This window comes from Pongo pygmaeus, chromosome 2 (assembly GCF_028885625.2).
Source record: "Pongo pygmaeus isolate AG05252 chromosome 2, NHGRI_mPonPyg2-v2.0_pri, whole genome shotgun sequence".
In the NCBI taxonomy this organism is placed as follows: domain Eukaryota; kingdom Metazoa; phylum Chordata; class Mammalia; order Primates; family Hominidae; genus Pongo; species Pongo pygmaeus.
This window is the reverse complement of record NC_085930.1, coordinates 93,570,716-93,598,576: the sequence shown is the minus strand read 5'-3', so window position 1 is coordinate 93,598,576 and position 27,861 is coordinate 93,570,716. Positions and strand designations below refer to the sequence as shown.

The 27,861-nt window shown below is 40.1% G+C and overlaps 1 protein-coding gene across 22 annotated transcripts in view; it reads right to left on the bottom strand.

Annotated features, from left to right (window-relative positions):
- Positions 1 to 27,861, bottom strand: part of FHIT (fragile histidine triad diadenosine triphosphatase) — a 1,508,090-nt gene that overhangs the window by 151,490 nt on the left and 1,328,739 nt on the right. For 18 of the 22 annotated variants that reach the window (XM_054479715.2, XM_063661901.1, XM_063661894.1 and 15 more), the window contains one exon: positions 25,491 to 25,559. The exons of the other annotated variants lie outside the window; for them this stretch is intronic. In XM_054479715.2, coding sequence (XP_054335690.1) covers positions 25,491 to 25,559 — 69 coding nt within the window. The remainder of the gene's footprint in view (positions 1 to 25,490; positions 25,560 to 27,861) is intronic. 22 annotated transcript variants of the gene reach the window in all.

Below are 27,861 nucleotides of genomic sequence, written 5' to 3'. Positions count from 1 at the left end.
ATGTAGAGTCAAGCAAAGTCAGAGGCTGTGACAAACAATGCTGAATTAGCACATGCAGTTCCTATTGGTCTGCCTCCCGCCCACCTTTCCAACTGCAGTTCTTATCACTCCAGCAACATCCCCAAAACTTGCAGGGTTCTAAAGTTTATATAGTCTCGGGGTATCTGTGTCCTTATTTACACCACAGCTGAATCTAAAAGAACTTTCTGCAATGATGGAAATGATCTAATTCTGCACTGTCTATTGCTTCTGTATCGAGAAACTGAATTTTGCAAAGCATTTAATGTTAATTAACTTAAATTTAGCCACAGGCTGCCAAATTGCACAGCACAGCTCGAGACACCCTCCCTATAGTCTGCAAACTCCTGCTCGTCCTTCAAGACCCAATTCAAACGTCTCTTCCTCCAGAATCCCCTTCCTCTTCCTGTTCCCTAAATAGCAGGTTTCATGGCTTTAATAACAACCATTTATCACATTCTATTACAATTATTTTATGATACGTTGGTCCTTCTGACTACATTAAGAATCTCTCAAGGGGACGGACTCTGCCTGGCTCATCTCTAAATACTCAGTTCCATGCTTGGCACATGAGAATTATTTGATAAATACTTGTTGGATGCTCAAGTGAAATAATGAAGCCATCTTTAGATATGAACAAATATAAGCACAGCTTACCAGAAAAGTTCCTCCCAGGGGAAGGTTTACTCCATTTATATAAGAAGCTGCAAACCAGGTATAGCTTGAGCATCCCTAATCTGAAATCCAAAATGCTCCAAATGCTCCAAAATCTGAAACTTTTTTTTTTTTTTTTTTTTTTTTTTGAGAGGGAGTCTTGCCCTGTTGCACAGGCTGGAGTAGAGTGGCGCGATCTCGGCTCACTGTAAGCTCTGTCTCCCGGGCTCATGCCATTCTCCTGCCTCAACCTCCCGAGTAGCTGGGACTACAGGCGCTCACCACCAAGCCCGGCTTATTTTTTGTACTTTTAAGTAGAGACGGGGTTTCACCTCGTTAGCCAGGACGGTCTCGATCTCCTGACCTTGTGATCTGTCTGCCTTGGCCTCCCAAAGTGCTGGGATTACAGGCGTCAGCCACGGTGCCGGGCCCAAAATCTGAAACTTTTTGAGCACTGACACGATGCCACAGTTGGAAAATTCCACATGTGGTATTATGATGGGTCACAGTAAAAATGCAGTTAAAACTTTGTTTCATGGACAAAGTTATTTAAAATCTCATATACAATTACCTTCAGGCTATCTGTATAAGGTCCATATAAGACATAAACAAATTTTGTGTTTAGATTTGGGTCCCATTCCCAAGATATCACACTATGTATGTGCAAATATTTCCCAATCCAAAAAAAATCTGACAACTGAAACACTTCCAGGCCCAAGCATTTCAGATAAGGGGCAGTCAATATGTATGACCTTCAGATTTGATAGTATTTCACCATATTTGTATATGTGTGTGCACATGTATGTTTGTGTGTATGTATGTGTGTGTATTTGGTAGAAATTGCTTACCAATGTTAAAAACAGATTTCCAACATTTCTTGAAACAAATATTAGATCTGGCAATTTTAGTCCCATATTTGGGCTTGGCAACAATGAACTAAAATGTAACAAGCAGCTGCATCATTTAGATAATAAATATCCTCTACAGAGTCTTTTTTCTTTTTGGTACTTTTAGTCTACTGTTGTCATTTATGGTCTCTGTCTTTCTCCTGTAGCCATTTGACCTTACAACACCAGACAATGAATGAAGAGACAGAAATTTCAAGCTCAGACATTGATTTCTTGCTGACATTAGTAAAATAACAACAGTGACAATAATAGCTGCAACAACAACAATAATAATGGCTGGTAGTGTTTATTGAACATGACATGCCAGATATTATACTAGGCAATTAATACACATTGTCAGATAGAATCCTCCTCCATGACCTAGAAAATAGCCTTAGCTTCATTTTATCAATGAGGATAGTGAGATGCTAAGGGGTAAGCTGAAAACAAACAGAAAGGTCTTCCCCTAGTCTGCCCATCATCAGAGTCCTCATTGCCATCTCTTCATTACAAGGTGACATCCCTCTTCACCCCTCCATGTTCCTCCCAGCCTGGATTTAGACCCAGAGCACAAGACAAAGTGGGACCTTGGGCAAGTGACATAACCTTTCTGCATTTTGCTCCTCCACTCACAATGGACTTCAGAAATAAGAGCTGACATTACCTCCAGGGGCACATGAGGGCACATGAGATGATGTAGGTGAAACACTGAACTTCTCAGACACTTTTTACAAATGGAAAATGATCTCATCTGAGAAGGCAGAGAATGGCTGGACAAAGGCTGACACATCTGGAGTAAGGAGGCATGGAAAGGACTGAACTCTCTTAAGGTAAATAATGGCCTTGTGGCTTTTGCTAGCACCCACCCTCAAGGAGCCCTCATCTAGGGAGAGAATGTCTTTGTGGAACTAATACAAATTTGGCTCCATGAGGCTTGCCTAGCTTCATGCCAGTTAGGTGATATTGAAAGGATGCAAGTCAATGGAAGGTTTAAGAATCAGCTATTGTAGGCCGGGCGCAGTGGCTCACACCTATAATCCTAGCAGTTTGGGAGGCCGAGGCAGGCGGATTACCTGAGCTCTGGAGTTCGAGACCAGCCTGGGCAATATAGTGAAACCCCGTCTGTACTAAAATACAAAAAAAAAAAAAAAAAAAAAGAAATTAGCTGGGTATGGCAGCATACGCCTGTAGTCCCAGCTACTCAGGAGGCTGAGGCAGGAGAATTGCTTGAACCCAGGAGGCGGAGGTTGCAGTGAGCCGAGATGGTGCCACTGCACTCCAGCCTGAGTGAGACAGCAAGTCTCCTTCTCAAAAAACAAAAACAAAAAAGAATCAGCTATTGCAGGCCTAGCACTCTGCCAGGCCAGGAGTTGGCAAACGTTTTCTACAAAGGCCCAGATACTAAATATTTTAGGCTTTGCCGGCCATAGGTAAACAAATGAGCATGGCCATGTTCCAGTAAAACTTTACTTACAAAACTGGGCCAGGGCCCACGGGTATCGTTTGCCCACAATCCCTGTGCTAGGCACCATGGAGGCAGAGCAGAGGCTCTTCACAGTCATCCGGCACAATCACCAGGGGCAAAGCATGATGCAGCCTGTTGGATTCCCCACTCGGGTAGCCACAATCCTCCGAGGTAAAGGCCTGGACAGCAAGAATGACTTAAGCAACAGACTTTCTTGGTGGCTCCAGCCCCAGACTCACCCCACAGGGCATGAGGAGAGTGAGCCTCTCTTTCCCATGAATGGTTCCTCCCAGAAGCTGTGCAGGCCTGTCCGCAGGACAGGTGAGGCTACATGGCCTTCAACCACATGATATATTGGCTCCTCTGACTAAATCAAAGTCCACAGATGATAGGCCTACAATATCCAAGAAGTTGCCAAACAAAGATGCTTAAATTGATACAGACAAAACTAAATACCTCTCCTTCCCTTGTGCCTGCTTTGACTCCCCTAGATGCCACCCCTGGTGCCACTTCACACTGCGCTATCTACTTGCACTTGAATCCCCCATGTCTCATTACCATGTGTATATCCCAAGACAGGGTGGCGCCTGTTGTAGGCCACATTTTTTTGGTTGTTGTTTGTTTTTTTTTGAGACGGAGTCTCACTCTGTCGCCCAGGCTGGAGTGCAGTGGTGCGATCTCAGCTCAGTGCAAGCTCCGCCTCCCAGGTTGAAGCAATTCTCCTACCTCAGCCTCCTGAGTAGCTGTGATTACAGGTGCCCACCACCATGCTTGGCTACTTTTTGTATTTTTGGTAGAGACAGGGTTTCACCACGTTTGGCCAAGCTGGTCTTGAACTCCTGACCTCAAAGGATCCACCTGCCTCGGTCTCCCAAAGTTCTGGGATTACAGGCATGAGCCACCGTGCCCAGCCAGGCCACACTGTTTAAAGTCTATGCAGTTCTTCTTTGATATGGTAACCTTGGGGTTGGTTATATTTCTTCCAAGTGTATGACCAACAGGATGCAGAGAAGCAAAAGTTTTCTTACTGTTTTGTCTGTTAATGTAACCTGCCATTGTCTTTATGCTTTTGTTTCTGTTCTCATTTAATCCTGTTTTCCTTCACAGGATTAAGTCTGCTCATTTCTAAACTATTGTCTGAACTTTAATATTCTAACATGTCTTAGTGTCATGTTTACTCTTCACTGTTTGACTTTCCAAGTGAAATAGTGAAAAATATGAGAGTGGAAAAGGTATTTGGAAAGATTCTAGGTTTTAAAGTTTCAGCTTTAGTTGATCCTTCCTACCTGTGGGACCTTAGGCAAATGAGTGAATAATCTGAACTTGAATTGCTTCACCTGCAAGACAAAGGTAAGTACACCAATCTCGGAGAGGTATTGTAAGGATTACATGAGTTAAACATGAAAATTCCTCTTCCAACTCAATAATAAAAACACAAAAAATCCAACTTATATGGGCACAGAATCTGAATAGACATTCCTCCAAAGAAGCTATACAAATGACCAAGGGGCATGTGGAAAGATGCTCAATATTAGTTATCAGGGGTGCCTCACCCAAACAAAAGGACAATGAGATACCACTTCATGCTTATTGGGATGACTATAATAAAAAGTTACAAAATAACAAGTACTGGTGAAGGTATGAAGAAACTAGCATCTTCTTACACTATTGGTAAGAATGTAAAATGCCAACACTGCTTTGAAAATGGTCTGGAAGTACCTTCAAAAATTAAACATAGAGTTATCTTATGACCCAGAAATTCTACTCCTAGTTATATACCCAAGAGAAATGAAAACATATGTCCACACAAACACTTGTAATATTAATAGCAGCATTCACAGAAAGATTATTCATAAGAAGCAAAAAGTGGAAACAACTCAACTGTCTATCAAATGATGACCAGATAATATGCATCATTTGCCAGATAATAGGCAAAATATGGCCTAGCCATACAATGGAATGTTATTTAGCAATAAAAAGAAATTTGTGAAAAGCAAAGAGAACAATCAACATAGTGAAGAGACAATTTACAAAATGGGACAGTATATTTGGAAACCATGTATCAGGCAAGGGATTAAATTCCAAAATATATAAGAAACCCATTCAACTCAATAGTACCCTCCCCTGTAAAATAACCCAATTAAAAAATGAGCAAAGTACCTGCACAGATATTTTTCTGAAGGGGACATACAAATAGCCAACAGGTTTATAAAAAATGTGAAATATCACTAATATTCAGGGAAATGGAAATAAAAACCACAGTGAGGTATCATCTCACACGTGTTAGGATGGCCATTATCAAAAAGTCAAAAGATAACAAGTATTGCTGAAGGTGTGTAGAAAAGGGAACCCTTCTTGGTGGAAATGTAAACTTGTACAGCCATTATGGAAAAGAGTAGAGAGGTTCCTCAAAAATTAAAAATAGAATACCATATGATCTAGTAATCCCACTCCTGGATATAGAACCAAAGGAACTGAAATCCCCCATCCAAAAGAGATATCTCCATTCACATGTTCATCGTAGCATTATTCAAAACCACCAAGACGTGGAATCAACCTAAGTATCCACTGACAGATAAATACAGACACGCGATGTATATATCAACAATGGAATACGATTTACTCTTTAAAAAGAAGGAAAGAAAATCCTGCCATTCGCAAAAACATGATAAACCTAGAAGACATTATGCCAAGTGGAATAAGCCAGACACAGAAAGAAAACTACTGCATGATCTTACTTAGATGTGTAATCTAAAATATTCAAACTGTTAGAAACAGAGCATGGAATAGTAGTTACCAAGGGCCAGGCATGGGGCAAATGGGAATAATTTGGTCAAGGGTACAAACTTTCAGTTATAAGATAAGTAAGTGCTGGCACTCTAATGTCTGGCATGGTGACTAAGGCTAATGATAATATATTGTATACTTGAAATTTGCTAAGAGAGTAGATCTTTACTGCTCTCACCATGCACACACACAAAAGGTAACTATGTGAGGTAAAGGATATGTTAATTAGCTTGGTTGTGGTAACCATATCACAATGTATACATATATTAAATCATCACACAGTATATCTTAAATATATATAATTTTTGTTAATCATACCTTAATCAAGCTGTAAAAAAAGAAATGAAGTGCTGATACATGCCAAAAGATGGATGACCCTTGAAAACTTTATGTTAAATGGAAAAGACAGTGGCACACACCACCACACAATGTATGATGCCATTTATATGAAATGTCCATAACAGGCAAATACATAAAGACAGAAAGTAGATTAGTAGTTTGCAGGGTTATGGAAGGGGAGGAATGGGGAGTGACAGCTAATGGGCACAGGGTTTCTTTTGGGGGTGATGAAATTATTCTGGAATTAGATTGTAGTGACATTTACACAACTCTGAATATACTTGAAACCACTGAATTGTACATTTTAAATGGGTGAACTGTATGGTATTTTAACTGTATCTAAATAAAGCTGTTACTATATGGAAAGTTCTTAGCTTCGTGTCTGAGACAAAGGAAGAAATAAAAATGGTCACTACTGTTATCATTCATTCACCTGCATTTTAAAAATGCAGTCGGTTATTCTAGAGACTTTTCATCTGTCATTCTGAGAATTAAAATACTCAAACATATGTGTGGTGAGGTCTAGAAGAGGAGGATTATTGTAGCCTGGAGTAGTTAGAAAAGCCCTTGAGAAGTTTAAACAGAATAAAGGAGGAGGCAAAGGAGAAATCACCAAAGGCAGCAATCTGAAAGTGCAAAGGTGGGAATAATTTGGTTCCCTGTGGGAGCCATAAAGAGGCAATTCGATTAAGCAAATGGCTCATGAATGCAAGGGATAAGTTGAAGAGAAGGCAAAGTTAGATTTGGGTCTTGGAAGCATAGGCCAAGATATTTGGACTTCCTCCAGCTTTGGAATATCAGGAACTGAATTTAAGGAAAGCTATCCTGCCAGTTTATGTGGTACAAAAGGGACTGGCTGAAATCAGAACCCAGGAAGTATGAGTTAGTTAGGGCCTGGAGAAAGATAATAAGAATGGAAATAGGAAAGAAATAGCACAAAATAGTGGCTACTTCTTTTTTTTCCTCCCCCCCGCCCGCCTGCCGAAAGCCAGTTGTTCTAAAGTGGCTATTTCTTTATGACAAAGGTGACAGAATACAGAAGAAAAAAACTCTCCCATCCTCCTTCATCAACACCTAACAAAAGGAACAATAATAACCATAAAATCATGCTTAAAACAAAAAGGGAAATTTACCAGTAAGCTCTAAATAAGGAATTAAGCACAAACTTGTGCCATAAAATTCAAAAGAAGAAACTAATTAAAAAAAAAAAAAAAGGAAGGCAGGAAGGAGTGAGGGAAGGTGAAAAAGCAAACAGGAGATGATTTTGATGCAATTTGAAGTTGCATCAAAATCTTCCACCTCCACTATCAGAAAAAGATTGGAGAAAGTATTTGAGTTGACAAAATTATGGGATTTCTCTTCAATTTTCCCCACAATCAGGAGACAAGTAGACTGAAGTCATGATTTTGATGTAGGATTTTTCTTCTCGGTCACTTTGCAAGCTGGGAACCCCTGGCCAGTGATGCCCGTCCCGGGCCTTGCTTGGCCATGCTGGTGTGCTCCAGCTTCTTGTGTTATAGCTTGTACCCACGTTTGGTGGTTCCCTGAGCTCTTGTACCATGCCCAAGAAGAATGAGGATACACTGGACATTGAAGGGTAAGGATGGCAGAGAAGAATTTCACTGAGTGATGAAAACAGTTTTTAGCAAAGAGGGGATATGGATTTGGTCCCCCTACCTGAAGGTGAGAAAGTTCCCCTGTGTGGCTGGGCCTGGGGCCTTTTCCGGACTTAGAAAGGGAAGTGCCTGCTGATTGGTTTGTGAGTCTGCAAAAAAGTCTAAAGCAAAGACGCTACTCAAAGGTGGGCAAAACACTGTAGAAAACCAATTAGGAAAGCGCAGGTATATGTAAAACACGTGAAGGGTGGGGGCCAATCAGAGGAGAGCTTACCAAACAGAAAGGGAAATTCTCAGTCCAGTGTGAGGATTTAACTTGTAGCTTGGCTTTCAGGCTTTAAAAAACTCTCTTCCACTTGAGGTGGGGTTTCACTGGGGACCCACCCCTATCTGCCTAGGCATCTGCCTGCCTCCTGTTGCTATCAATTTGGAAACGTTGAGTGAAGCCCCAGAAAACCCTCGGGAGTACAATCCCAGAACTTCAACCCAGCCAAGAATAGCAATAATTATGACAGGGGCTTGACAGGAAAAAATAATTGATAGAACTTAGAGAATGATAATATACAGAGGATGAACTTCAAGAATAAACTGGAGATGACCCAAGGTTTCTAGCCTGGATTTTTCAGAATGGGGGTGATACCAGTAAGACCAGGGGTCAGAATAGGGGAACATTTTATGGGAGAAGGGCATGCACTCTGTTATCAGATAAATTAAGTTTGAGCAACTCATCCCTTGAATTCATATGTCTGTATAAACCTAACCTAATGCCTCTCACATAGTAAGCCTTTTATAGGTGTGTGCAGGAGGGATGAGGCATATAAAATTTAATTAAATATGAACAAATGATGGTAACAATAAACTCAGATTTTAAAAAATGGTTTTGTTTCAACCACTGTGGAGTCAATAGACTCAGACTTAAAAATTTTTTAATTTTAAACTGTCTCTTAGATATTATAAAGCCACAGTCTGAGTCATCTTGCACTTAAAAAAAATCCAGAAAAGCCTATTAAAGAATAGAAAACCCGAATATGTAACTTCCTCCTGTGACAGAAGAACAAAAACTTCAACGTTCACAGCTTAAAGACATTTAGCACCTCAAAAAGATGTATCATAGGTAAGTTTCAAGATAATCATTTTCTTTACTTGAATGATATTATATAATCATAATCCATTGGAAATTAAGTCAATTTACAAAAAAAAAAACCCTCAGAAATGCAAATAACAGTGCTTTGTAAAACTGTATGACCCGTTTTCTGGAAGGTACTGTGTGATTCTGGGACTGGACTTTTCATTAAAAAGCTAAGAGATTCAGGCATCAGACATGTTCAATTATTGGCTCCCTAATGAAGTTCACTATCCTGTCTAACGGATCTTTCCTTTTCAAAAGACCGCTTCCTCCTTGTGTATTCTGGCATTGAGTGTCTCTGGCATTTGCTCTATGAGAATAACTGGACAGTACAATGCTCTTGAATGCAGAGAGTTGGAGCTTGAATGGACACCATGAGCCCCAAGGACATGAAAACAATTTTTTGATTGTGTGTGTGTGTTTATAAAACTTCTTGCACAAAATCAGTCTTTGTAATTTCCTAGACTTCAAGGGCATTCTTTTCAAGTTGGGGCTTCTTAACATGGACCTTAAAAATCCTAAAATTAAATGCATTTTTAAGCTATCTGTGTAAATATATTAAAAATTTTCCTCATTAGGAAGTTTCCAGTTTATGGCAAAGTTTTTAGAGGAGTCTGTAACCCAAAGTGGATCCAGAACCACAGCATGTAGACCCCTAAAAATTAAAAACATTGAAACCTATTTAGCAAATCTGCATGAAATGAGCCAAATTCATACTGCTTCTGCGGAGTTGGTTCCTGGGAATCCAGGCATTTAGTGGTGGAGTTACAGATGGATCTCAATGGCCTGCATGATTTTCCCAGCCTATTGTTTTCGTATCTGATAAATTATTCTCTTAAAATTTCCATCCATAAAAAATTTCCAAAGATATTAGGATCTCTCTTCACATAGTCTTTCCTTCTTTTGAAAGATGCTATTGTTGTCACTGTGAAAACTGTAAATAGCATTCAAGATGATATTTAAGTTTGTGCCAACATTTAGTGGAAATGTCTAAGTTTTGAAATAGTAGGGAGCTCACATTCCATCTGGTGTGTTTTCATTTTATCTCCTATTCTCAGTGAATTTTAAAAGTCAGCTGCAGTGTCAATACGCTTTCTGCTATGCTAATGTGACCTCCACGTGGAAATCAAAGGAAAGGAGTTCTCAGGGCAAGTGATTCTTTCTCAATTGAACTATTTAGTGTCATAGAATCACAAAGTATCAGAGCTGAAAGCAGGCTTACAGGTGACCAAGATGAATACCTCTCAGTTTGAAGGGAAACTGAGCCTCAGGCAGAGGGAACTGCCCATAGTCTCATTAGCCACAGGGACAGGAGTTGAGCCTTCATAGGAAGCCTTTCTGATGGCCCCATATCAGGTGGTCACTTCCTTCCTCACACTTCCATGGCCCTTTATCAGAGACCACCATCCCATGTTACTTAGGGGTTTCAACTTCGTAGCGTAGTTACTGTCACTAATTTCTTACCCATGTGTGGCAGGCTAATATTTCAAAGTAATCACTGGTGTGCCATCTCCTTCCTGACCATCTCTTGGCTAAAGGGAAGTGCATCTATTGCTTAGCAGTAGTCTCCTTCACTCACCAGCTTAGCTTCTAATTCAAAAGGTGCTGCCCCAGTGTGAGAGAGAAACGATTCATGCAGAGATGAGGACACAGAAGAGTTCTAACTGCCCACCCCCAGACTTTAAAATAGAGTTTCAAGCTGGATAATGGACAGAGTTAAGAGAGATAAAGCAAGAAAGAGTGCATGTGTACATGAGTGGGCACGTGCATGCATGTGTGTGCATGTGTGCACTGGGGCGGGGTGTGCTCTACCCTTGCCTTTTCCCCAACCCCCAGGCTGAATCCTGAGGTTGGGTAATATGTTAGTTTTCTATTTGCTGCTATAACAAATTTCCACAAACTCAGTGGCTTAAAACAATACAAATGTATTATCTTACAGCACTGGAGGTCAGATGTCCAAAATGGGTGTAATGGGCTAAAATTCAGGTGTTGGCCAGTCTGCATCCTTTTTGGAGGCTCTAGGGGAAACTCTGTTCTTTTACCTTTTCCAGCTTCTAGAGGCTGCCTGAATTCCCTGGCTTATGGCTCAATTCCATCTTTAAGGTCATTGATGGCCAGTTGAATCTTTCTCATATTGCATCACTCTGACACTATTTTGCCTCTCTCTTCTACCTTTGTGATTATATTGAGTCCACTTGGATAATCCAAGGTCATCTCCCTATCTGAAAGTTGGCTGACTAGCCTCTAATTCAATCTTCTACCTTAATTCTCTTTTACCATCTAACATATTTACAGGTTCTGAAAGATTGGTACATAGGCACCATTTGGGAGGCTATTATTTGGTCTTCCACAGCTGACTCACTGCAAGCCATCCCTTTGAATTTGAGACTCTAAGAGTAGATTGAATGTGCAGTCAGCTTTTTCCATCTAGAATTCTGGTAGCACACAGCTTTGCAAAGAGAAAAATGAAGGACTATGGCAGCAACATGAATGTCTGCTGGAGGCACCTAATTTCCTGCAGGTCTCAGCAAAGTATGTAAGAACAGACAAGCTTCTTTTTGAGCCCATGAGAAGAACTCTGACAAGCTGGCAAAGGCCAAGGAGTAAGTGTCCTTCATGCACTTGTGACAAGAGACTATGTCAGGACCATGGACACCTCCAGGGATGTAGGAGGCCAAAGGTCACCATCCTGCAAAGGATGACTGCATTCCTTATGGGTATCAGAATGGACCAAAGTTGCATACGAGGACGAGGCAAAGTGGATTACTTGGACACCAGAGGACAAGGAAACAACAGCCAAGGACAACAGAATCCCTGCCTACCCCACACGACATGTTGCTCATTAAGGCCCCAGAATACAGAATCTGAATTGAGAGATTATAAGCCAGAACACAACTGAATGAATTACAGGCCTGAACTGACAGAAACGGCACTGAACTTGCTGAGCAAAATCTGGCCCAGGGCTGATAAGATGGTTTGCTCTCATAGCCAGAAATTCAACTGAACTTTGGGAGTCAAGAACATTTCATTTTTTAATAGTCAAACTGGTGACTGTGAAATTAATCATTGTTATAATTGGCACTCAAATGAACCTCAGACACAGCAAGAGTTGACTTGGTGATTGAGAAGAAACTGGAGACAAGACGAAAAGAGTGGGAATATAAGACTAGAGTATCACATCAGCACAGCTGGCTACTTTATTTTTATTTATTTATATTCATTTTTATTTTTATGTTTTTGAGACAGAGTCTTGCTCTGTCACCCAGGCTGGAGTGCAGTGGCACAATCTCGGCTCAGTGCAAACTCCACCTGCCGTGTTCAAGCAATTCTCCTGCCTCAGCCTCCTGAGTAGCTGGGACTATAGGCACGCACCACCAGACCCAGCTGATTTTTTGTATTTTTAGTAAAGACGAGGCTTCACCATGCTGGCCAGGCTGATCTGGAACTCCTGATCTCATGATCTGCCTGCCTCAGCCTCCCAAAGTGCTGGGATTACACGCATGAGCCACTGCGCCCGGCCCTACTTTTTATTTTTTTAGGTGGAGTCTGGCTCTGTCACCCAGGCTGGAATGTAGTGGCATGATCTCAGCTCACTGCAACCTCCTCCTCTTGGGTTCAAGTGATTCTCCTGCCTCAGCCTCCTACGTAGCTGAGATTACAGACACGCACCACCACACCTGGCTAATTTTTGTATTTTTAGTAGAGATGGGGTTTCACCACATTGGCCAGGCTGGTCTCGAACTCCTGACCTCAAGTGATCCGTCCGCCTGTATCCCAAGGAGTATCTTTATTTTTTTTCTAACAAGTCAAAGAGTAGAAATACCAAAAAAGTCTCTTCTCTGGGCATTTCAGCTACTTAGCTAGCTCACACACATGTATTTCCCATGAGGTTTTGATCAAAACTAAAGTCAATTTTTTTCACTAGGTTCACCAAACAACTGCCAGTAAATATTGGCTTCTGCCAATGAATGAAAAAGAACACAGGATGTCTGCTCTTAAAAAGCGACCCCTGATGTTTTTTCCTTTACATTATCAAATTATTGCATACTCATTATATTACATTTGGGAAATGCAAGAGGATATGAAGAAAGGAACAGGAGTGTAACATTCTATTTGAAGACACAATCTCTCTTAATTTCAAGGTACATGTGCTTCCATTCCATTCGCCATTTATATTCCACTCTTTCCATTCAATATTATATCCCAATATATTTTTTCCCAGTGAATTTAGAAAGCTTATTTTGCCAAGGCTGAGGAGGTGCACCTGTGACATAGCCTAAGGAGGTTCTGAGGACATGTGCCCAAGGTGATCAGAGCACAGTTTGGTTTCACACATTTTAGGGAGACATGAGGCATCAATCAACATATGTAAGATGAGCAATGGTTCATTCTGGAAAGATGGGACAACGTGAAGAAAAGGCAAGAAGACTCTAAGTGGGGAGGGAGCTTCCAGGGCATGGGTAGATAGGAGACACATGGTTGCATTCTTTTGAGTTTCTGACTAGCCTCTCCAAAGGAGGCAATCAGATATGCATTTATCTCAGTGAGCAGAGGGGTGACTTTTTAAAGAATGGGAGGCAGGTTGGCCCTAAGCAGTTCCCAGCTTGACTTCTCCCTTTAGCTTAGTGATTTGGGGGCCCCAAGATTTCCTTTCACATTTCCCCCGTTCTCTTTGAAAAAACCTTTTGGAGGAAGCATTTTAGAAGAAAATGAGTCTCTGGTCTCAGGTTTTGTCTCATCTCTCATGGCTAGGATGGTTTATTCCTAGATGGGTAGGTCTTGAGTTATTAGGTATGTTCATTTTTAGGAGGTTATAAGTCTCATGTTCTATGAAGAAAAAATAGGGGGAGGAAGGAAAAAACAACAACAACAAACAAAAGAACAAGCCTGTAAAATCCATATAGGCCATATTACTCTGAAGTCCATACATCAGTAGGCAGGTATGAAAGTGGCTTATGTATGTAAATAGGTTGCTGTTATTTTTTTTCTGAAGTTTCCGTTGTCTAGCTTCAGTTCACTTGGCTTTACGAAAGCACAGCTTAGTTTTTGGTGACTCCAAATTAGGAAAAATGGGGAAAAAAGAAGGAAAAAAAATTGAAAATACTGTCTTGCAGACTTGTAGCCCAGAAAAATTAGAATTCATTCCAAACTGTAGAAAATAATAAAAACAGGCAAGACTAGAATCTAACAACAGGTGTACTACAGTTTTTGAAATATAATTTTTCTCTCTCCAGTTTCCCATTTTTACTAAAGACAAATCATGGCAGGACTAATTTGCTTTATTATTCTTGGCCTGATTATTTGTATACAGTGTTATATCATTAATATTAGTCATAAAAACTCATTTGATGGCTACATAGATGAATATATAGTATTAAATATATTCCTCTATTATTTGGCATTTAAATTGTTTCCCAGGTTTAGATTTTTCAAATTAATTAGATCAGTTGTCCAAGTTTTATAGACACACACTCATACACACTCTGATGTAAACTGGAACCATAATGCAAGTAAGAGCATTTTGAACGTAGAGGGGATGACACAGAAATGCCTAGTATTCTCTGGGTTGGCTGTAGACACAATTCCATACATGAAGGTGTGTGTTGACCAGCCTATTTTGGATTGTCTATCTTGGAGAGTACTGGTGGGCCTTTTAGGGGAGCAATTCATGAAGTTAATTTTCAGGGAGATTCCAGAAATGGGTACAGGGGACAGAGCTGGCCTTGGTGATTTGATTCTGGAGTTACCCACAAAGTTCCACTGTGCCTCTAGACTAAGCCTCATATTCCAGCTTTAAAATCCCATTCTTTTCTCAGCAGGCTTTGTTGGTTTGAAAAAATACCTTGGCATCTCAGGAAGAACTACAATTTGAACTACTATGGTAATAACTGAGGTACAAGTTCTTTCTCCGGGGGAGGTTTTGACAGGAGGCAGGCTGTGCCCAAGAAGTGGGGGGACTTGCAGCTGATAAAGGAAAGCCATGGACCTGAGGATTCGGAGAACCAGGCTCTGAATGCAGAGGGCTGGGGAAGTGCCAAATTCAGCTCAGCAGTCATTTCTTGACAACCTACTCTATTATGAAGTGGTATTTGTTGGGTGCTGGGAGGCAGAGACAACGAAGATGAGTAAGATGCCTCTGGTAGTTCATAAAGGCAGCAGAGAGAAGAGAACCCAGACTCTGGAGCCAGACAGCCTAAGTATGAATCTCAGGTCTGTTTCTTACTCTCTCTGTGTCCTCAGAAAAGTTTTCAAGTCTGCCTATGCCTCCGTTTCTATACATGATGGAGATAAATGTATCTTAATGCCCAAATGAGCACTTCATTGTATCTACTAACTCATCAGTATGCTAATGTCATAATCATATCACAGTCTCCCTCCACATTTGAGGTATCTCAAGCTAATGAAAATTTTGTTTCCAACTTCTTTCAAGGAGTCTAATTCAGCCTTATGCCAGATCACCAATAGATGAAACTAGCCCAATGCCCCAGGGAAAGAAGGTAAATGGTAGACACTGCATGCGGATGGAAAATGATTTTCGAAAACAAGTGCAGTTGCTTATTTCAGGTCGCTAAAAGGAAATTCAGCCTCAGTCTTCAATATTAACTGATAGGGTCAAGATTACCAGAGAAGCCAGCTGAAATTTCATATATAGATTTGACCTAAATGTGCAATGTCCTTTCAATAACTCTGAAGAGCTCACTAAAAGAAACAATTTTTTAGAGTCGCTAAAAGGAAATTCAGCCTCAGTCTTCATATCAACTGATAGGGCCAAGATTAACAGAGAAGCCAGTGAAATTTCATATATAGATTTGACCTAACTGTGCAATGTTCTTTCAATAACTCTGAAGAGCTTACTAGAAGAAACAATTTTTTAGAGGGAAAATATATGTTGGAGCAAGGCTACATTTCAGTGCAAAGGGAATATTCTATGAGTTCCTTAGTTACCACTAATGTAAGAAGGATTTCCAGCAGGTACTGGTGCAACTGGCCTACAAGATATTTATGGTCCATTAAGAGTTGTAAGCAAGACTGTTTCTTTTCTCTTAAATATTTTAGTGTGTTATGACATGAATACACTATAGGGCAAGCAAAAGTATTTAAGAGGTTCAGCACACAAAACCAGCTCCAAAAGGACGACCTTGGGAATTTTAGAAGCTTGGCTAGAGCATCTTGATGACTTCCTTGTGTTTAACAAAAAACATCAAAACGAGTTATAATAAAGTACCTAGGTGGGGACTAGTGGGCCATATCCTAAAAGCAGAGAAAATTCCTGACTTTGTAAAATGCCATTTCTTTCACTGTAAGTCTTAATTACTGGTAGTGTGTCTAGGACTTATATATTTATTGGAAATCCAGTGTGTGTGTCGTGTGTGTGTGTGTGTGTGTGTGTGTGTAAATGTCTCTAAGGCTGAACAGGGATATGAAAACCATTTGAGATTTAGTACTAGAAGTCCCAGTGTCTAAGAAAATCACTCTTCTCACTACATGGGTTTTCCATAAAATTGAAGGATAATATTTTCCTTAGGCTAAAGCAAAGGGTGATAGAAACAGGGAAGGCTTTGTAGTCAAACAGACTTTGATATAAACAAGCTTTGCCATGAGCTGGTTATGAGGTTTTGACATAGACATTTACTCTCTGCAAATGTAGTTTCAATTCAATGGTATGAATGATATCTACTCTGCCAGGTTAATGAAAATAAAGTAATGTATGCTTGGCACCTAGCAGACAGTCCAGCCCAATGTGTATTCTCATTGACAGTAATAATTTGATTATTATTCTCAAATATTATATTTATTTAAAATAGATTTATTGTTAGTCTCAGTGTATGCTCAATGAAAATAATAATTGTATTAAATTATTATTTTTCATTAGTGCTCTCCCTAGGAGCAAAGACTGCGAACTATAGTTGTTTATGACCACTAACCTTACACTAGAAGCCCAGTATGATTGGATATTTTTCCCCCATTTTAAATATGGAAACATAAGACACTGAGATTTAAATAGCAAGTTCAACATTAAAGAGTTTGCAATAAATCACTATGTTGACTCAAGGTAGAGAGAATTTAGAGCTATACAGGTATACCAGCTATTTCTTGATTTCCTTGATTAGAAAGAAAATCTGGCATCATTCAAATTCCTATTCTAAATCTGGGGAAGGTCATAACAATCTCCACAAACAGCTGCTTGCCAGTAAGCTGAAGCAGTTTGAAAGCATTCTAGAGCAACACCAGCCAGAAGAAATCTAATGCATGATACATATGTTATTAAAAGTGTTTGGTAGCAACACCAAAACAAGTCCAAAGAAACAGGTGAAATTAATTTTAGTGGTATAATTTTTAACTCAACATTACCAAAATATTATTTCAACATGTAACTATTATAAAACATTATTAATGCAATATTTATTTATTTATTTATTTTTCGTAGAAGTGTTTGAAATCCAAACTGGATTTTACATTTACAACACATCTCAGTTCAGACTGATCACATGTAGCTAGTGACTACCAAATTGAACATTAATGGTAGACGTCACCTCGCAGTGACAAAAATATAACCACATTTGAACACTCAAGCCGGGATTCTAAACATCAGGCTATGTTTCCAGGACTCTATGTCTCCAAAAGCAGGCAACTTGGAGGCCTTAGGGTTCCTTCTTGCTGGCACGTGGCACATGAATGAACCTTGCTCCAAGCTAAGAAGTTACGGGATTTATTTATACAGGTTGTTTGAATTACATGTATCATTCTTTTGTCTAAAGAATGACAGGTGATAATTTAAAAATAAAAACATTTACAAATGCTTTGGAACTTTAAAATTGTATTAATTTTTATCTTCTGTTTCCCCCTAATTCTTGCTTATTTTGATTTTCTTCATTAAAAGAGAGATAAAGTTAAATGTTTGGGGGATTTTCACTTTGGGGCCATTATAATTTATATTGAGGGAATCGTGTCAATGCTTAATTCATATCTGTTTTATCTTTACCTAGTTTATCCATTTCTGATCATAATTTATTTTTCAAATAGTCTTTTTCTTTCTATCCTTAATCCCTATACTCTCATTTCTCTAAGTAAAATAGATTTGGAAAAACTACTGAGATCTTGGTAGTTTGCTTTAGCAGGTTAACTCCAAACTTATCAAAACTTTTTGGACAATTTTAGGTGACTGTTTATTAATAGCTATGTCAAGAAACTTGAATGTAAACCTAAGATTTTTTTAAACACCAAAACGGCCCATTCTTCAAGCACTGTAGTTAAACTTAGGTTTCATTGCAGCAGACACTGTGAGACTGAGAGCAGAACTGTGAGAAGCAGGTAGGAAGACAGATGGACTCCAGCAACAAGGACACCTCAGAGCAGGCGTCTTCCTCCTTCACTGGCAAGCACCTTAGAGCTTTCTGATGGAATGTATCTGTTTGGAGCGAGAATTCACTGTGGAGGGCAGATAGAACTCTGCACAAGAAAGCCTGATTCAGGAAATAATGAGGGAGGACCACATGGAGTGGTTTGATAGAGTGGATTTACTATGGATGCTAGTATGGATAGAGTGACACGTGATTAAATTTTTCTTATTTCTCACTAACATGCAATTGAACATATTCAAAGAACGTAGGAGAGCAATTCTGGGAAACTAATCTAGGGTGGCTGACCTCAAAGCAAACTCTAGGAAAAAACCATGGCATCCTTTGCCTTGAAGCTCAACCTGTAGATACCTGTATCCTCCTCATCAACCACTCTTCAGCCTTCTTTCATGACTTTTCCTCTTTAGTGCCCAATGACTTCATGATCTTCCTTGGAGGCTCCAGCTCACCATCACTACCATTATAGCCCTCCATGCTTCTCAACATTCCTCATTTGCTCAGCTCTATCAAACATCACTAGCCTGGGCTGGGCACAGTGGCTCATGCCTATAATCCCAGTACTTTGGGAGGCCAAGCCAGGAGGATTGCTTGAGGCTAGGAGTTTGAGACCAGCCTGGACAACATTGAGAGACTTGTCTCTACAAAAAACATTAGCCAGGTGTGGTGGTATGTGCCTGTAGTCCTAGCCACTCAGGAGGCTGAGGCAGGAGGATCACTTGAGACCAGGGGTTTGAGGCTGTAGTGAGCTATGATTGGGCCACTGCTCGCCAGCCTGGGCAACAAAGCGAGACCCTGTCTCTTAAGGAAAAAAAAAAAAAGAGTTAATAAAATGACTAACCTGAATCATATATTGTGACAGTTAATTTTGAGCGTCAACTTGATTGGACTGAAGGATGCAAAGTATTGTTACTAGATGTGTCTATGAGGGTATTGCCAAAGGAGATTAACATTTGAGTCAGTGGACTGGGAGAGGCAGACCCACCCTCAATCTTGGTGGGCACCATCTAATCAGCTGTCAGCACGGCTAGAATAAAGCAGGCAGAAGGTGGAAAGAGCTGCCTGGCTGAGTTTTCCGGCCTTCATCTTTCTCCTGTGCTGGATTCTTCCTGCCCTCGAACATCGGACTCCAAGTTTTTCAGCTTATGGTCTCTTGGACTTACACCAGTGGTTTGCCAGGGGCTCTCGGGCCTTCAGCAACAGTCTGAAAGCTGCACCGTCAGCTTCCCTACTTTTGAGATTTTGGGACTCGGACTGGCTTCCTTGCTCCTCAGCTTGCAGATGGCCTATTGTGGGGCTTCACCTTGTGATCGTGTAAGTCAATACTCCTTAGTAAACTCTCCTTCATATACACATCTATCCTACTAGTTCTGTCCTGCTAGAGAACACTAATACATATATTATCTGAATATTTGTTTCTGTGAGAAAAATGGGCACAAATAACTTCTAACCAGATAAATGCTTTTCTGCTAATTTTATTTGTCTCTTTTGAGGAACACAGAGATTTAGCTCAGTAATAATCTGACATAGGATAGGCTAAACCAGACGCTTACCCAGCTTTCTCATTACTAAAATAGGTAGTCAAAGAGCATTCATAGGTACAGAGGGAGCATTTGAGGTCATAGGTCATTAAATTAGCATTACTATATGCTTATTTGTTAGCTTTATCACATCTGGTTCTTTGAATAAAAAGTCTCCATTAATTTAGAAGAACATATCAAGTTGTTATCTTATTCTGAGTGAGAGATACCAAAGTTTTCATTCCAAAATTCTCAAATACCCAGAAACTTACCACTCAGTGGGAGGACATCAGTAAACCCAGAAGACAAAAAGCTAATTAACTGTCTCACTGAAACATTCCTTCCTTTTTGAAAAGTCAACTAGGGACCCATGGACTCTGAGCCCATTGTCAAATGGTGTGTGAAAGAGATCCAAGTTCAACAATAAATATCATCAGCAATATAATGGTTCTCTCTAGCCCTCAGGGCCAAATGGCCTGCATTTTAGCAAATTGATTTTGCTCATGAATTGTGTTAAGCCAAGCAATTGTTTCCCATGACATGCTTGAACCCACAGTTGCTTTGTCTATGAAATTCATCGTTGAATCTGTCCAATTGCTGATTGCTATTCCCATTTGCTTTAGTAATAGTCACTTCCTTCATCAGTAATGGGTTTTATATACAGTGCACAGTCACAACCATTCAATGTCACCCATAAACATTTGATGAATTGTCCAATACGGTTATGAGAGTTGCTTATTTGGGATACAGCTAGGGTAAGTCTTACTGAGTTAATGAAATGATATGACATTAGGCCATGGGTGTTTCCTCCCCCACATTAGCTATACACACTCTTTTATCTAAGGACCCATTTGGGTCATTACCATAATCTTCATCAACTTGTCAAGATAATGAAGGGCCCATTGAGTTCAGGGAAGGCTTGGCATAATTCATGAAATTTTAAAGAACATAGATGTAGAAAGAGTTTGGGAGCTACAGATAAATAAGATCTGCATAGACAACCACAAAGGAAGAGCTTCAGCAGACAATCTGCTTTGGAAGGCAGAGAGTTTGAGCTCAGTTTTGAGACAGAAGAGAGGCTCATACTCTGAAATGTCTAAGACATACTGCTTGAGGAACAGAAGGTGAAAACAAACTTAGAGATGATAATCAAGGTTGGAAAGAAAGGAAGAGTAGCTCTCGAGCCTGCTTTCAGCAAATCCTACATCTGTATTTGTTACAGCCACACAAATCTAGGTTTGGTGGGAGGCGGCAAGTTAGTTATCAACTTCTACATGTGCCTATCAGACTTGCTTAGCAATCAGACAAGGTTTATAATTGCTTCCGCTAACCTTTCCAGAGTACCACAATTTGTAGCCTTCTGCACACTGATTTCCGACCAAAGGATTCTGTTCCATCAATGCCCCATTAAATTCACCTCAGATGGCTGATGGCACCATGTCGAAGTCTCACCCAGTGTGTCTATGAGTTAGTGAATTGACCGTCTGAAAAGCATATAATCTCCTTTTAAGTTATGTTAGAACTAGTAGAGAATTTCAGGTTCTTCTAGTTCAACGCCTTGTTTTTTTTTTAAATGTGTTCATTCATTTTCAAATATTCACTGAAGGTCCACCCTAGGCCAGATTAGATCCCTGCTCTAAAGACTCTAACACATAATTGGGGGATGCAGGTATTGAATAATAAAGTAATAAATTATGTCAAGTGTGGGAGGTGTTAAGAAGAAATAGGTATGGTGATATGATAGAGTTACTTTAGAGGGGACAGAGGATTAACTATTACAGATGAAATCAGAGAACAGTGAAAAGTACCCTTTGAGGAGGTTCTGCACATGTATCCCAGAACTTGAAGCTAAAAAACAAAAACACAAAAAAAACTCACCTGGGGCCAGAGCACTGTAAATGAATAGGCAGGGAGGTTAAACAGATGTTTCAGTTAAACAGCATGCCCAGTATACCAGACAGAAGATCCTGGGGAATAGTAATCTTTGAGTGGCAGAGAGAAGAGGAGCAGCCCATGAAATAGGCAAGGATCTTAAACTCCAATGCCTTCAGGAGCTATGCATGCACCATCAGCCAGTGAAGCAAGCCTAGGTAGAAGGCAGTCGTGGCAACTGTATAGGCCTAGAGAATGAGCAATATGCCTAACAGCATTCAGACTCATTAAAAAATACTTTACAGCCACAATAAAGCAAATCACCAAAAATACTTTGCAGGCAAAAATAAAACACATGTGAAGAGGCAAGCAAAGCCCAGGGACCATCAATATGCAATGCTGAGCTGCAGGAAAAGCAGGAAGTAGGCTGGGAATGAGAAAAAAATTAATACAGTGTGGTTTCCTCTAAGTTAAAAAGAAAAGGTTTTACCTTTAATTTCCATGAACTTAACAAAGAAAACAATATGTTTCACTAGACAGTCACCCAAACATTGTAATACTAATAACAAAAAAAAAAAACCCACTATTTGTTACAGAACTTGTAAAACCTGAAAATGGTGGTATAGATCAAATGGGTCAAATGTGTAAAGAGAGGAACCACAAATCCAAGTGGCCCACACACTGACCAAATGTAGATATCCTCTTGAAGAACTGTGGCCATGTGCTCTATGCTTGAGTGAATCCAGGGATGGGAAGCTCACCCCCTTGGAAGGCACTCTTTAAGTGTTCAGAAGTTTTTTTCACTTTGACCTGTTATTATGTAGAGCTAATGATATCTGCCACTTTGTAGTCCGATAATCACAGATCTGCCCTCTGGAGCCACATAGAATGTATTTAATACCTTTCCACCTGCCAGCCCTTCAGATATTTGGAAACAGTGACTCTGTTACTATCTTCCCTCTAGAAGTCTTCCTTTTTCCAGGCAAAACATTCCCACCATCAATTACTCCCCAAATCTGTTTTCAGGCCCAACCACCCTTCTTATGAACCTTCTTATTTGTCACTAACCATCTTAAAACAGTGCCTAGAAAGAACACAATGTTCCTAGCCAATTTATACTCTGGGGCTTCTTTAGGCATAATTTTCTGTGTCTGCAGCAGTAGAAATACAACTACATTTTTTGGAGCTCAGCCTCCTGCTGTTCCTGTTTCCTACCTCCCACCCTCCAAGGCAGTCTGTTTGTTGAATGTCCTGAACAGATGCATAATCTAGAGCAAGTGCTCCCATCAATAGAAAGAATGCCATCCCTCATCACTCCATCGCTTCTGATTAAGATCACTTGGTCTAATGTACATTAAGTTCTATTCCAATAATGCCTGTGCTGTACTGCACGATTTTCATGCCTCTTTCCGGACACTGTGTTATTAGATACTCAGCCTGGAGAAACATTTCCATACAAACAGGAAGATAAAACTGAGAATGAATGGTTAAAGGCAAAGGGAAAATTGGGAATCTCACCCTTGGAAAGAATGGTAGATGGGAACATCCAATGACCTGGCTTTGAATCTGGTTCTCTATTTACTAACCATTGCTACTTAAAGAAAAATAGTAATAATAACAGTAAGAACAGAAACCACTATCTATTAACAAATTCTTGGAAAGTACCAAGCCCTGAAATAAGCCTTTCAGGTGACAATATCATATGGTTAGTAGATGCCACTGGGATTTGAACTTACTTCTGCCTGTTTCTAGACTTCAATCTCTACATAGTCTTGTACCACAATCTCCCTTAGTGGATACTGTCTATACTACATATGACTTATACCATTGATTTTTTAAAAAAGAAAAACTCTTACAGTAATTACTTCTCCTGAGATGATCCTCCAAAATGTGGGAAGTAGAAACATGTGTTTTCTTTTCTGTGGGGCCATCAGAGCATGCAGACAAGGGCAAAAGAATAAGAGAGGAGAGAGAGGCCATACACAAACCACAGCGCTGTACGTTGTGTCTTGAACTGGGCTGAAATGTAACCATGCAGCTTCGTTTTAAGCACATTTGGAACATCGACAAGATTTCAAGGTGACTGTTCAGCCTAAGAAAACAGTGTTTTCAAGCACTTTTAATGCTACTTTAGCAGTATTTACTAGTATATAATTCATGTGCTAATTTATTCATTAAAACAGTCTGTATTTGGCAACATTTTATTAACCTTAGTTTACATTAGTGAGATTGGTATTTGTATTTTAATTGCATCTCTTTATAATTACTCTATAATTCTGATTTTCTTCCAGTGTGAATTAAGCCCTTATCAATCCCCAAACTGCATTCCACATCCAACGAAAATGAGTTCAAATTATAGTTTTATAGAATATGGCTTTGGAAAACCCAGAGAGCCTATTCCCAAAGTTAGTCATGCATCAGAGTCTCCTGGGGATTTCCTTATACAATGACTGATTCCTGAGTGCTGTGCAGTCAACTTGATCAGAATCTCCAGGGAAGGGACCTCCTGGGAATTGAGACCTGCAGCAACTGGTCCACAAATCAGCACTTAGGGACTGGTGACTAGACTATTTCCACTCTACACACATCCAGTACAGCTCTTGGAAAACGTACAAAGCAAAAGATAGTAAGGGTTATCCTAAAGGCAGAATAACCAGCCACCTCATGGAATCCAATGTGTCCCGGAAACATTAATTATATGTTTCATTATTAACTGCTGACCTACTGTTCTTTATTTTCAGGGTTTGAGTTGCCATTTTAATTTCATCACTGCAAAGAAGCCCTTTAGACACACACACACAAAAAAGATGAACAGATTTTAACTGGTCCCTGGAAACGAGGTAGAGATAATCATGTGGTTTATTTGATAGAGCCACATGATAAACAATCGAGATAAACAATGTGTTTTAAAAAGCATTCTCAAAGAGTTAGAACAGGAATGTCAAATAGACGGCAAATATGATACCTCCCTCCTATCCGATGCCCTGCCCTTGGCAGGCATTGCTAATCAGTCACAGCATTTTTCCTTGCATCCACAAACAGCCTCAAAGTCCATTTAACCAATCACTCCAGAGCACTAGTGCTATCTAATCTGCTCTACCACGTGGGGGACATACTTTCTCCTCTTTGGCTACAATAAACAGGTAAATTGAAATCACCTTATATTTTATAACAGCCTGATCCATGACAGGCTGTATGCTCCACAAGGTGGAAATGGGCATCTGAAGGGTCTCATGTAGACAGGGCTTTAGGCACAAATCACCTGGCTCTTGCTGATTCATGTTTGTAGTGGTTTCACATTTGTATCTTTGAATGGGAGTACTTAGAAATAAATTAACTGCTTTAATATTTATGATATATGAGTTACACTTACTCAAACCAACCTAGTTTTTGCTCATGATAATTTAAAGTTTCACTTTGAATAAATGCTGTTGGGAAAGACAAGCTGAGTTCCAAAGTGTTTTAAAAATTAAGTGTAGCATTTGACTAAAAGAATCATATATTAATCTGCTTGATTTCCACTGGTAGCACTGTAGGTTTTCTTCTATGGAGATTCTGGGTCATATCTCCATGCAAATATTTACTGTCCTGGTAAATGACAGGATAGAAATCACAAGGACACTTGGTTTCTGCTGGTTTTCATTTGAAAAAGAAAATCATTATAATTAATTAGTCATGGGTTCCATGACGGCCATTCTTGACTCCTTGGCCTCTACTGCCACTTTCCAAGTCAGGCTAAATAGAATTCCATTTCAGACCATATCTAGGGTAATACTCGATTCATTAGGTTGATGTCATCCCACCAACAGTCCCCGTGATCAAACAATAAGATCAGAGAGAGCAGACCCACCTCCTCATAGATGCTGTCATTCCTGTGAAAGTCTCCAGCCTTCCTGGGAAGAACATGGATGTGAACGTGCTGAAAATGTACAAGAAAGAAAAAAACAATGTGATTATCTCCCCATGTATTTTTAGACTTGACAGTGATGCTCTCACGAAGCCCAATTACTCCACGATGGTTCCTGCTGGGTTATTTTTCAGAGGAAGTTGATATCCACCTTTGGTAACTATACCTGAAATCTGCCGAGAAGAGAGTGCACTAGGCAAGAGAGAACAACTTGGGGTATATATGAGAGTTGGAGCGAAATGCTAGAGTGTTTCAGAGTCTCTATGGAATTATTCATGGTTGTCAGTCTTGGTTGTAGTTAGCCAGTGCTTTGAAATGACAGCGCATCTTCAAAGGTGACCATTATGACTCTGAAACTGACAAGAAATAAGAATTGGCTAACAGAGAACTGCATAAGTAAAGAACGAATGAATGAGAGTAGCAAGTAGTATGGGCAGAATTACAGACTTGGGGCTTTGAAAAATAATCATATAATAGCAATACAAACAGTTCTCATTTATTAAGCATTTATTTCCTATGATAAGGAAAGCTCTGTGTTTGGCATTCTGTCATTTAGTACTCTTAAAAATCCTATGAGGTGGCCGGGCACGGTGGCTCATGCCTGTAATCCCAGCACTTTGGGAGGCCAAGGAGGGCGGATCACGAGGTCAGGAGATCGAGACCATCCTGGCCAACACGGTGAAACTCCGTCTCTACTAAAACTACAAAAACAAAAAATTAGGAGGCTGAGGCGGGAGAATGGCGTGAATCCAGGAGGCGGAGCTTGCAGTGAGCTGAGATCGCGCCACTGCACTCCAGCCTGGGCGACAGAGCGAGACTCCTCAAAAAAAAAAAAAAAAAAAAAAAAAAAAAAAAAATCCCGTGAGGCAAGGTCTACTATGATCTCCATTTTACAGAAGAAGATATCAATGTTCAGTGAGGCCAGGGCACCATAGGAAGTAAAAGTCAGCACTGGAAATGAGGTTGCCTGGCTTTTGCTTCCACGTGTTTCATGAGCACATGCACTGATTCTGCGAACTTAATCTTTTAAATAGCCCATTTCTCTAGTCTACTAAAGCACCCAGGTAATATACATAGCAATGCTATTATGCAATGATCGTGAATCAAGGCTCAGAGCATATCTAATTCAATATATTCTTCAAGGCTAAACTGCCATTTGAAAGTTTTACTTTCCAAATAGCCTCTATTGTACCTCAGCTGAAGTTAAACCTCATTTCTGCCCTTGAGCTATGTTCCACTTTTATTACAAACCATGGGGAGGAATGTGAAAATGAAGAGCTTAAATAGAGAGAGGTAGACAGAGGGTCAAACCTCATCCCTGATCACCCACCCCTTCTTGATTACTGTGATCGGGTTTCGAGGCTCCAAAAGGCCTCAAGAGAACGTAAGATTAAGTGTCCCTGTGACTTCACTGTACAAGGAGGGGGAAAATGATACGCTATTAAAGCCAAGGCAGGGTGCAACGTGGTCCAAGGCGAATGAAGCAGAGAGGAGCTTAAAAGCAGCCCCTGAGCACAGTTCCCAAAGAGTGACAGGCTTTTGCCAGAATATTCGCCAGTCAATGATAAAGCCAGTCACGGATCTCTCAGCAACTGGGCCAAGTGTGTACTTAAGTCACAAAGATTATGTGAGCATGGAGAGAGAAAGTGAAAGAACAAACAAGGAAAAAATAAATCACAAACTACCCATGAAACCAAATTCTTAGGAGAAAGCCAGGCAGGTGGGCCTGGGCTGAAATCTATTGAAATCTCTAGATGGGATGACTTAAAAGCAAAACCAGGAAAATAACGTAGTACAAGGATACAGACAACTCTTAGAAGGAGCCTTCACTCACTCTTTAATTCCAGAATCTCCTGCTATCCTTTCTTCTTCTCCTCTTTTTCTCCTTTCTTCTTTCTGTCCCCCTCCTCCTTTCTTCCCCTCTTCCTCCCTCCCATCCATCCATCTTTCATCGTCTCCCTTATACATTCCAGGAAGTTCCAGACCAGTGTCTTGCAGTCAAACTTCCTAATACAAATCCTGGACCTACCACAAACTAACTGTGTGACCTTGTCTCACAAAGTCTATGTGTCAGTATCCTTATCTATATGGGGATTATAATGGTTGCTACCTCACAGGGTTGTTAAGAGGATTAAGTCTGCTAACCATGTGCTGAGCATTCAGCTTTGCATGTAGTTAGTACTCATTACCTAGAACTGTACAAGAATTAGTTTTATTATTTAAAAAAACAAATTTAAACCTGAAGATCAAGTAGACATCACATTCAGGGATTGATTTCTGCACCAGCAAAAAAATAAAAAATAAAATAAAATAA